General features: G+C 30.2%; 1 protein-coding gene across 4 annotated transcripts in view; it reads right to left on the reverse strand.

Annotated features, from left to right (window-relative positions):
• LOC129927804 (galactocerebrosidase-like) overlaps positions 1-11711 on the reverse strand; it is a 30757-nt gene extending 19046 nt beyond the window's left edge. The window contains exons 1-4 of one of the 4 annotated variants that reach the window (XR_008779486.1): positions 11340-11711; positions 9296-9384; positions 9001-9162; positions 7964-8126 (exon numbers count right to left, since the gene is read on the reverse strand). Coding sequence is in view for 2 of the 4 variants with exons in the window: in XM_056039164.1 (XP_055895139.1) it covers positions 9052-9162; positions 9296-9384; positions 11434-11491 (258 nt within the window). In the remaining 2 variants the exon portion in view is untranslated. Of the gene's footprint in view, positions 1-7898; positions 8127-8418; positions 8788-9000; positions 9163-9295; positions 9385-9916; positions 9955-11339 lie in introns of those variants that run through there. The other 3 variants (XR_008779489.1, XM_056039164.1, XM_056039165.1) reach the window with 3 other exon arrangements.
• Between the last annotated feature and the right edge of the window lie 165 nt (positions 11712-11876).

Below are 11876 nucleotides of genomic sequence, written 5' to 3' on the forward strand. Positions count from 1 at the left end.
CTAAGTCATTACCATTCTTAATCTAATCATTGACTTAACATTCTTAATGTAATCATTAACACTAAGACATTACCATTCTCAATCTAATCATTGACACTAGGTCATTATTATTCTTAATCTAATCATTGACACTAAGACATTACCATTCTCACTGTCATCATTGGCACTAAGACATTACTATTCTCAATGTAATCATTGGCACTAAGACATTACCATTCTCAATGTAATTATTGACAATAAAACATTAACATTCTTAATCTAATCATTGACATAACATTCTCAACATAACCATTGACACTTAGACATTACCATTCTTAATGTAATCATTGATACTAAGACATTACCAGTGTCAATGAAATAATTGACAATAAGAAATTACCATTCTCAATCTAATCATTGACACTAAGACAATACTATTCTTAATCTAATGATTGACACAAACACATTACCATTCTCAATCTAATCATTGACACTAAGACATTTTCATTCTCAATCTAATCATTGACACTAAGACATTACCATTCTCAATGTAATCATTGACACTAACACATTACCATTTTCAAAGTCATCATTGACACTAAAACTATACCATTCTTAATCTAATCATTGACACTAACACATTATAATTCTCTATCTAAAAATTGACACTAAGAAATTACCATTCTCAATCTAATCATTGACACTAAGACATTACCATTCTCAATGTAATCATTGACACTAACACATTACCATTTTCAAAGTCATCATTGACACTAAAACTTTACCATTCATAATCTTTTCATTGACACTAACACATTATAATTCTCAATCTAATCATTGACACTAAGACATTACCATTCTCAGTGTAATCATTGACACTAACACATTACCATTTTCAAAGTCATCATTGACACTAAAACTTTACCATTCTTAATCTAATCATTGACACTAAGTCATTACCATTCTTAATCTAATCATTGACTATACATTCTTAATGTAATCATTGACACTAAGACATTACCATTCTCAATCTAATCATTGACACTAGGTCATTACCATTCTTAATCTAATCATTGACACTAAGACATTACCATTCTCAATCTAATCATTGACACTAAGACATTACCATTCTCAATCTAATCATTGAAACTAACACATTACCATTCTCAATGTAATCATTGACAATAAGACATTAACATTCTCAATGTAATCATTGACACTAAAACATTACTATTCTCAATATAATCATTGAAACTAACACATTTCCATTTTCAATGTTATCACTGACACTAAGTCATTACCATTCTTAATCTAATCATTGATACTAAGTCAGTACCATTCTTAATCTAATCATTGACATAACATTCTCAATGTAATCATTGACATTTAGACATTACCATTCTCAATGTAATCATTGACACTAAAACATTACCATTCTCAATGTAATCATTGACACATAACATTACCATTCTTAATGTAATCATTGACACTAAGACATTATTATTCTCAATGTAATCAATAACACTAAAAAATTACAATCCTTTATCTAATCTTTGACACTAAGACATTACCATTCTCAATGTAATCATAGACAATAAGATCTTACCATTCTCAATGTAATTATTGACACTAAGTCCTTACCATTCTTAATTTAATCATTGACATACCATTCTCAATGTAATCATTGACACTTAGACATTAACATTCTTAATGTAATCATTGACACTAAAACATTACCATTCTTAATCTAATCATTGACACTAAGACATTATCATTCTCAATGTAATCATTGACACTAATTCAATAACATTCTTAATCTAATTAATGACACTAAGTCATTACCATTCTTAATCAAATCATGACACTAAGACATTACCATTCTCAATCTAATCATTGATGCTAAGGCATTACCATTCTCAATCTAATCATTGACAATAATAAATTACCATTCTTAATCTAATCATTGATATAACATTATTATTGTAATTGTTGACACTAAGACATTAATATTCTTAAGTCATCATTGACACTTAAACATTACCATTCTCAATCTCATCATTGACACTAAAACATTACCATTCTCAATCTAATCATTGACACTAAGATATTATTATTTTCAATCTAATCATTTACATTAATACATTACCATTCTCAATGTAATCACTGACACTAAGAAATTACCATTCTATATCTAATCATTGACACTAACACATAACCATTTTCAAAGTCATCATTGACACTAACACATTACCATTCTCAGTCTAATCATTTACACTAACACAATACCATTCTCAATCTTATTATTGACACAAACACATTACCATTCATAATCTTTTCATTGACACTAACACATTAAAATTCTCAATCTAATCATTGACACTAAGATCTTACCATTCTTAATGTAAACATTGACACTAACACATTACCATTCTCAAAGTAATCATTGACATAGCATTCTTAATGTAATCATTGACAATAAGACATTACCATTCTCAATGTAATCATTGACACTAAGACATTATCATTCTCAATGTAATCATTGACACTAAGTCATTAACATTCTTAATCTAATTATTGACACTAAATCATTACCATTCTTAATCAAATCATGACACTAAGACATTACCATTCTCAATCTAATCATTGATGCTAAGGCTTTACCATTCTCAATCTAATCATTGACAATAATAAATTACCATTCTTAATCTAATCATTGATATAACATTATTAATGTAATTATTGACACTAAGACATTACCATTCTAAAGTCATCATTGACACTTAAACATTACCATTCTCAATCTCATCATTGAAACTAAAACATTACCATTCTCAATCTCATCATTGACACTAAAACATTACCATTCTCAATGTAATCATTGACACTAAGTCATTACCATTTTCAATCTTATCATTGAAACTAACACATTACCATTCTCAATATAATCATTGACACTAATATATTACTATTCTCAATGTAATCATTGACACTAAAACATTACCATTCTTAATCTAATCATTGACACAAAGACATTACCATTCTCAATCTAATCATTGACACTAAGACATTACCATTCTTACTGTCATTATTGGCACTATGACATTACCATTCCCAATGTAAACATTGACTATAAGACATTACCATTCTCACTGTTATCATTGACACTAAGACATTACCATTCTTAATATAATCATTGATACTAAGACATTACCAGTGTCAATGAAATAATTGACAATAAGAAATTACAATTCTCAATCTAATCATTGACACTAAGACAATACTATTCTCAATCTAATGATTGACACAAACACATTACCATTCTCAATGTAATCATTGACACTAAGACATTTTCATTCTCAATCTAATCATTGACACTAAGACATTACCATTCTCAATGTAATCATTGACACTAACACATTACCATTTTCAAAGTCATCATTCACACTAAAACTTTACCATTCTTAATCTAATCATTGACACTAACACATTATAATTCTCTATCTAAACATTGACACTAAGACATTACCATTCTCAATCTAATCATTGACACTAAGACATTACCATTCTCAATGTAATCATTGACACTAACACATTACCATTTTCAAAGTCATCATTGACACTAAAACTTTACCATTCATAATCTTTTCATTGACACTAACACATTATAATTCTCAATCTAATCATTGGCTTAACATTCTTAATGTAATCATTGACACTAAGACATTACCATTCTCAATCTAATCATTGACACTAGGTCATTATCATTCTTAATCTAATCATTGACACTAAGACATTACCATTCTCAATCTAATCATTGACACTAAGACATTACAATTCTCAAAGTAATCATTGACATAGCATTCTCAATGTAATCATTGACAATAAGACATTAACATTCTCAATGTAATCATTGACACTAAAACATTACCATTCTCAATCTAATCATTGACACTAACACATTTCCATTTTCAATGTAATCATTGACACTAAGACATTACCATTCTCAATCTAATCATTGACACTAGGTCATTACCATTCTTAATCTAATCATTGACACTAAGACATTACCATTCTCAATCTAATCATTGACACTAAGACATTACCATTCTCAATCTAATCATTGACACTAACACATTACCATTCTTAAAGTAATCATTGACATAGCATTCTCAATGTAATCATTGACAATAAGACATTAACATTCTCAATGTAATCATTGACACTAAAACATTACCATTCTCAATCTCATCATTGACACTAAAACATTACCATTCTCAATGTAATCATTGACACTAAGTCATTACCATTCTTAATCTAATCATTGACTTAACATTCTTAATGTAATCATTAACACTAAGACATTACCATTCTCAATCTAATCATTGACACTAGGTCATTATTATTCTTAATCTAATCATTGACACTAAGACATTACCATTCTCACTGTCATCATTGGCACTAAGACATTACTATTCTCAATGTAATCATTGGCACTAAGACATTACCATTCTCAATGTAATTATTGACAATAAAACATTAACATTCTTAATCTAATCATTGACATAACATTCTCAACATAACCATTGACACTTAGACATTACCATTCTTAATGTAATCATTGATACTAAGACATTACCAGTGTCAATGAAATAATTGACAATAAGAAATTACAATTCTCAATCTAATCATTGACACTAAGACAATACTATTCTCAATCTAATGATTGACACAAACACATTACCATTCTCAATGTAATCATTGACACTAAGACATTTTCATTCTCAATCTAATCATTGACACTAAGACATTACCATTCTCAATGTAATCATTGACACTAACACATTACCATTTTCAAAGTCATCATTCACACTAAAACTTTACCATTCTTAATCTAATCATTGACACTAACACATTATAATTCTCTATCTAAACATTGACACTAAGACATTACCATTCTCAATCTAATCATTGACACTAAGACATTACCATTCTCAATGTAATCATTGACACTAACACATTACCATTTTCAAAGTCATCATTGACACTAAAACATTACCATTCTCAATCTAATCATTGACACTAACACATTTCCATTCTCAATCTAATCATTGACACTAACACATTACCATTCTTAAAGTAATCATTGACATAGCATTCTCAATGTAATCATTGACAATAAGACATTAACATTCTCAATGTAATCATTGACACTAAAACATTACCATTCTCAATCTAATCATTGACACTAACACATTTCCATTTTCAATGTTCTCATTGACACTAAGTCATTACCATTCTCAATGTAATCATTGACACTTAGACATTACCATTCCCAATCTAATCATTGACACTAAGACATTACCATTCTCAATGTAATCATTGACACTAACACATTACCATTTTCAAAGTCATCATTGACACTAAAACTTTACCATTCATAATCTTTTCATTGACACTAACACATTATAATTCTCAATCTAATCATTGACACTAAGACATTACCATTCATAATGTAATCATTGACACTAACACATTACCATTTTCAAAGTCATCATTGACACTAAAACTTTACCATTCTTAATCTAATCATTGACACTAAGTCATTACCATTCTTAATCTAATCATTGACTTAACATTCTTAATGTAATCATTGACACTAAGACATTACCATTCTCAATCTAATCATTGACACTAGGTCATTACCATTCTTAATCTAATCATTGACACTAAGACATTACCATTCTCAATCTAATCATTGACACTAAGACATTACCATTCTCAATCTAATCATTGACACTAACACATTACCATTCTCAAAGTAATCATTGACATAGCATTCTCAATGTAATCATTGACAATAAGACATTAACATTCTCAATGTAATCATTGACACTAAAACATTACCATTCTCAATCTAATCATTGACACTAACACATTTTCATTTTCAATGTAATCATTGACACTAAGACATTACCATTCTCAATCTAATCATTGACACTAATCATTACCATTCTTAATCTAATCATTGACATAACATTCTCAATGTAATCATTGACACTTAGACATTACCATTCTAAATGTAATCATTGACACTAAAGCATTGCCATTCTCAATGTAATCATTGACACTAAAACATTACCATTCTTAATCTAATCATTGACACTAAGACATTACCATTCTCAATGTAATCACTGACAAAATGACATTACCATTCTCAATGTAATCATTGACACTAAGTCATTACCATTCTTAATCTAATCATTGACATAACATTTTTAATGTAATCATTGTCACTTAGACATTACCATTGTCAATGTAATCATTGACACTAAGTCATTACCATTCTCAATCTAATTATTGACACTAAAACATTACCATTCTCAAAGTAATCATTGACATAGCATTCTCAATGTAATCATTGACACTAACACATTACTACTCTCAAAGTCATCATTGACACTAAGACATTACCATTCTCAATCTAATCATTGACACTAAGACATTACCATTCTCACTGTCATCATTGGCACTAAGACATTACTATTTTCAATGTAATCTTTGACACTAAGACATTACCATTCTCAATCTAATCATTGACACTAGGTCATTACCATTCTTAATCTAATCATTGACACTAAGACATTACCATTCTCAATCCAATCAATAACACTAAGTCATTACCATTCTCAATGTAATCATTGACACTAACTCATTACCATTTTCAATGTTTTCATTGACATAAGTCATTACCATGCTCAATCTAATCATTGACACTAAGACATTACAGAAAGTAAAAATCCCAGTCTTCACCAGAATTCAAACCTGAAACCCCTGGTTCAGAAGCTAGCAACTTTACCACTCGGCCACCACACCTCCTACCTAATTTGACATTCTTTCTGATAATTAAGTAATAAAATGTATTCTTTGTAACAATTGGTCATAGCTAGAAGTTAGGCCTTTCTTAAAATTATACAGTTTTGTCTGACATGGTAGTTATCTTCTAATTCTTTTTTTTTTTTGGTGTCATTAATGTACTTAGTTTGTAGCTCCTTTTCCATATTTCATTGACCTCAGTAGATATCATGCAGAATGTCAAACTTTTTTTAGGTGGCATGCAATACAATAAAAAGCTATAGTATAATGATCTTGGCACAAACATTTTTTTTTGTTTTAATTTTCTAAAAGGTCAATAGCAAATATTCTTTTTTTATGCTTTGCTAAGCCTACTTAGCATACTTTATAAAAGTTCATAATTTGACTATGGTGAGTAATGCTTATAATATTAGCTTTTACTTGCATCAAAGTAAATCAGAAATTATTTTTTTTAAATCAAATGTTGATTTAACATGATCATCAATTTAGTTGCTCAGAAAAGATTAAAATGTAAAAAGAATGCCTTTTAGAATTTGCAATCTATATGGCAGATGATGTAAATGTCATCTGTTTCTGTGGCCTACTGTTATAAAGGTATCATATGGCCAGCACAACGACCAACCTTCTTTACTTTCCCCAACTAATGTCAGATACCCATTAGAATTGCACTGACCCAAGGCATTCTAAAATCCTGAAATTCAAAAGCAATCTTCAACAAGATTTGAACCTGAAAACCCTTAGCTCTAAAGCAACTGCACTTAACCACTTAGCAACCCCCCTCAACCACCCATGATTAAAAATGTCAAATGTTCTATTATGAATCAGCACATCATCATTTGCAGAGAGAATTGCTGCCAATCTTTTGCCTATACAGGAAATAGCTAGCCAAAGTAAAATAGAGATGACTTTATCCAGAATTTTAAACTTTGGCTGTATTTCTTGGCCAATGTGCATTGTAACAAGCTAATTCAGGAACTGGCTTATACTGTATACTTATATGTAAATATTATATATATATATATATTTGTATATATATATATCACTATTTTAGACTAAAATTACAATACAATTTTATTTCATTCACTATGTCATTATGTTATAGAGTGTTTACCTGGCCCAGCATCCTCCTCCATTTGCAGCATTACATGTACTGTAATCTTCAGAGGCCGAAAGACTTTTTCCAGTGATGTAAGCCTCAGGAGAATCATATGTGCTTGGATAATGGCAGATGTGAACAGAATCACTTTTGCATAACACTTTCCAAAATGCAAAATCTATTTAAATATATTAATATATGCTTTTACTTTAAAAAAAAGCTCATAATAACATACTTATTCTTTTAAAAGTTTCATAGAAGTTATTACATGCTAGATATCCTTATATGTTCACCTAGTTCACAAGCTAGCAGAGTTGTTTGTTAGGAAGTTGATTAGGTCTTTCCAAACTCAGAAAACCACTTTCAAAACTTAATGAATAGTGAACAATAGATAAGTTACATCTAAAATAAAAATGCCAACAAAAGAGCTATTCAGTCTTTAGATGGGAATCCACAGGCACAAGGCACAGAGGAAGACCAAAAAGAATAGGACAACACAATCTTCATATCTTCTATATTACAGGCATTACTTCAAAAGAGAATATAATTATCTCCTATGCATTTCATGATCAAGCTAGTCATGCATGTTAATAAGCTTATTAAACTCTACTTAGTCATTGTTTTTCCTGGCTGATTCAGGCATCCCATTGTATATATATGTTTCTATCTCATCATCACTAGCTTTTGCAAAAGAAACGTAACCAACATACCCAATAGCATAAAATAGATTAGCTAATTTTTTATCTTTTAAGATGTCATGAGCAATATCCCATCCTCCATCATGTGCTATAATTAAAATGTTTTTGAAAGCCATTTAAATCTAATGCATTTCTTAAAGTCTGCAAAGAGAGAGAAAACACAGATGTGTAATAAATGTTGTATGCAGGCCTTCTAACAGAACAAAAAATTTCAAAAACAAAGATAGAGTTAAATAAAAATATATTTATATTATGAACTAAATTGTGTATGTAATAGAAAGACCAACAAAAACAGTCGAGAGAAAACCAATACATAAGAACATGGAAAGTGTAGGTGCAGCTACGGAAACTTACCCCAATGTAGACTATTGTTAAATTATGCCTTCTTTTAGCTCCAGTAATCCATCAAACAATGTAAGCTGTCAGAGAAACATTTGTATAAGGATTATGTGTGCCTTGACCAATCCAACCAGAAAATGCCCAAGTAAGGCCATACAATTTAATATTTTGATTTCTCTGCAGCAAAATAAAATATATTAAAATTTAATATAATAAACAGTTTGATAACTATTTTATTTTAACACATTGTATTCATCTTATGCTACATTTTACAGTTTTTGGATGATTGGTTACATAATGCACCAAATACCTTTTTGGCTTTAACCATAAGCCACAATTCATATCCTCTCTCATAGTTCTCTTCATTGCTATTGTGCATGTGGGATGCTTCAGTTCCATCTGAAAAAATATTAAGGGATACATAGATGTTATTTTTTAAAAAGTGTTCTTCTGATGTAAGATATAGATCTTTTTACAGAGCTGTTGGGTGTTTGAGGTGTCCCTATCTCTACACAAAAAAAATGCAATTAATTCTCAGAAAAAAGGACTATTTGCTTATCAAATATTTATCTGATGATCAAAGAAAAACTCAAATCCCTTTAAAAAGTTTGTACAAATGCACATCTCCCAGTATATCAGAAAAACTGTGTTGCCACTCTTTAATGGTGCTTCACACATTGAGCATGTTTGTATTTTATACACCACATTAGATTACTATTGCTTTATGCCTGTGAAATATGGAAAGTATATCACCTGAAATACATCATGAATTAACTACATTTGCTGGGTATTTTAGTGAAGAAATTGTGGTTCAGAGAAACGCACTGCATGTGTCTAATGTCATTGCTGCCCAAGGCTGTCCTACTGATGGCTAGTATTCTTTTTCTGTAACTGTCCCTAACAATAGCGTTGTTGCTAAATTTAAATTTACCTTATTTGTGTTAGACACAATCAACTGAAAAATAAGAATAAGAATCCATTCGAGATTTAAGTCTCAACTTTGAGATCTTTGACTGTTTGGCGGATCTTAAAATAATTACTGTAAATAAAACCAAACAAACTGCACATGTGTAGTAAATGCCTCTCCTCTTGTTTCTGATTTGTCTTTTCATTGTTGTTAATTAGTCATCTGTTCTTGAACCAGTTTCCACTGTGTAGTAGTCTTTTCGCTCAACAGCACATCCTTAATGACATAATCAAAAACCAACATGACCATCCTAAGGAACACGTCAGAAATGTCATCTTGAGGAAGAAGAGACTGCTGGCAGAAAAGCCTGATACCAAATATTGAGTTGCTGCTGCTGAGAATTTCGCAGTCGACAGACACACTGAGAAAAAAAAACATGTTTGGATTTTGGGAGTTATTAGAGAACATGGCTTTACATTACATATCTTGATTCTTAACTTGCTTCATATGTCTCGCTTTTCGAGCAATAATAATGGTCAGTTCAACTTGTTTTGTCTTCATCCTAAAAGCTGCAATACAAAGAAGAATATCAGAACTACTCGATAAGCGATCATCAGCAGCTTGTCCATCGCAACGAAAATCAATGCATTAGTATATTTAGTAAAGTTATTGACAGTTTCAGCAGCCAAACATTTGCAGTTTTCGTTTGATCGAATGTAGGGAAGCACGGTCCTCACTGATAAAGTTAACAATGAATGTGTACATTGAAGATTTTGTTCACGTTTTTAGTTTGTTTTTTTATTTCATGAATAAATAGAGTATTTAATGTTTACTGTTGAGGCTAAGACTTTGAGCCATGGTTAGCAGCTTGCACTCTGTGAAAAATCCTGAGGGCGCCCATGCCCATGGCTAGATCATCCAGATGATAGATTTAGATATAATAATAGTAATACAGATACTGTGAGATAGAATATATTCTAGATCTAAATCTACATTAGATAAGATAATAAAATCTAATCTAAACTTGTCCTCTAGTCTACTAGTGCCTCAAGGTCAATATTCTAGACCTAGATTTCTCTATATATAATAATAATTTAACTTATGAGTAATAGAGTCTAGAGATCCATATAGACATAGACTATCTACTAGATCTAGATTAACTAGATATGATATTGATAATCTATCTAGACGTCTAGAGTCTAGATCTACTAAAATCTACTTACGGTAAAATCATCGTTAACTAGAATAGAAACAATAGTTACTAGATTTACTAGAGTAGATTTTACTACTACTACTACTACCTACTACTAGTACTTAGTAGTACTACTACTAACTACTAGTACTACTGTACTACTATACTCTTTGACTTAGACAAAATACTAATTATCATTATTATGGTACTAGATTTTACTAGATCTAGAACAGTTTAGACTATTAAGACATTTACCCGTGTTGCTTCATCCGATAAAGATAAATGTTCGCGAACAGACAAAAGAATTTTTAGTTTATTTATTTTTTTAGAATTTTAGTTTGTTTCTTACGCCTCTTTAAAGTTTCAACCTGCGAATGCTGTGAGTGTGAAAGCAAAACACTCGCCATTTTGTTATTTATATACAAAACTATAGATACGAATTTCGGCTAAGTGATAAAGAATTTAGTAAATATACGATTGCTTTCAACTATTACCCAGTAGATCTAGATCTAGATAAGTGCTTTTCAAACCTTTTTCAACAGGTACCGCTCGTCGATATCCAGTAAACTGAAGTAGATATACTTTACTGTCAAAGAATCGAGTTTTTAAAATAAAAACATCACTATAATGAAGATGTTAAAGTCAGGATAGACTAGATATCTTGAAGTAACTGTTTAAAAACGGGCAGTGTATCTGTAACACGCCATTTTTTGGCGCCCCCTCCCCCCTTTTTTATTCTAGGAACAAAAATTGTAATATCATAAATACATTGCGCTCAAATAATAAGAATAA

This window comes from Biomphalaria glabrata, chromosome 8 (assembly GCF_947242115.1).
Source record: "Biomphalaria glabrata chromosome 8, xgBioGlab47.1, whole genome shotgun sequence".
In the NCBI taxonomy this organism is placed as follows: domain Eukaryota; kingdom Metazoa; phylum Mollusca; class Gastropoda; family Planorbidae; genus Biomphalaria; species Biomphalaria glabrata.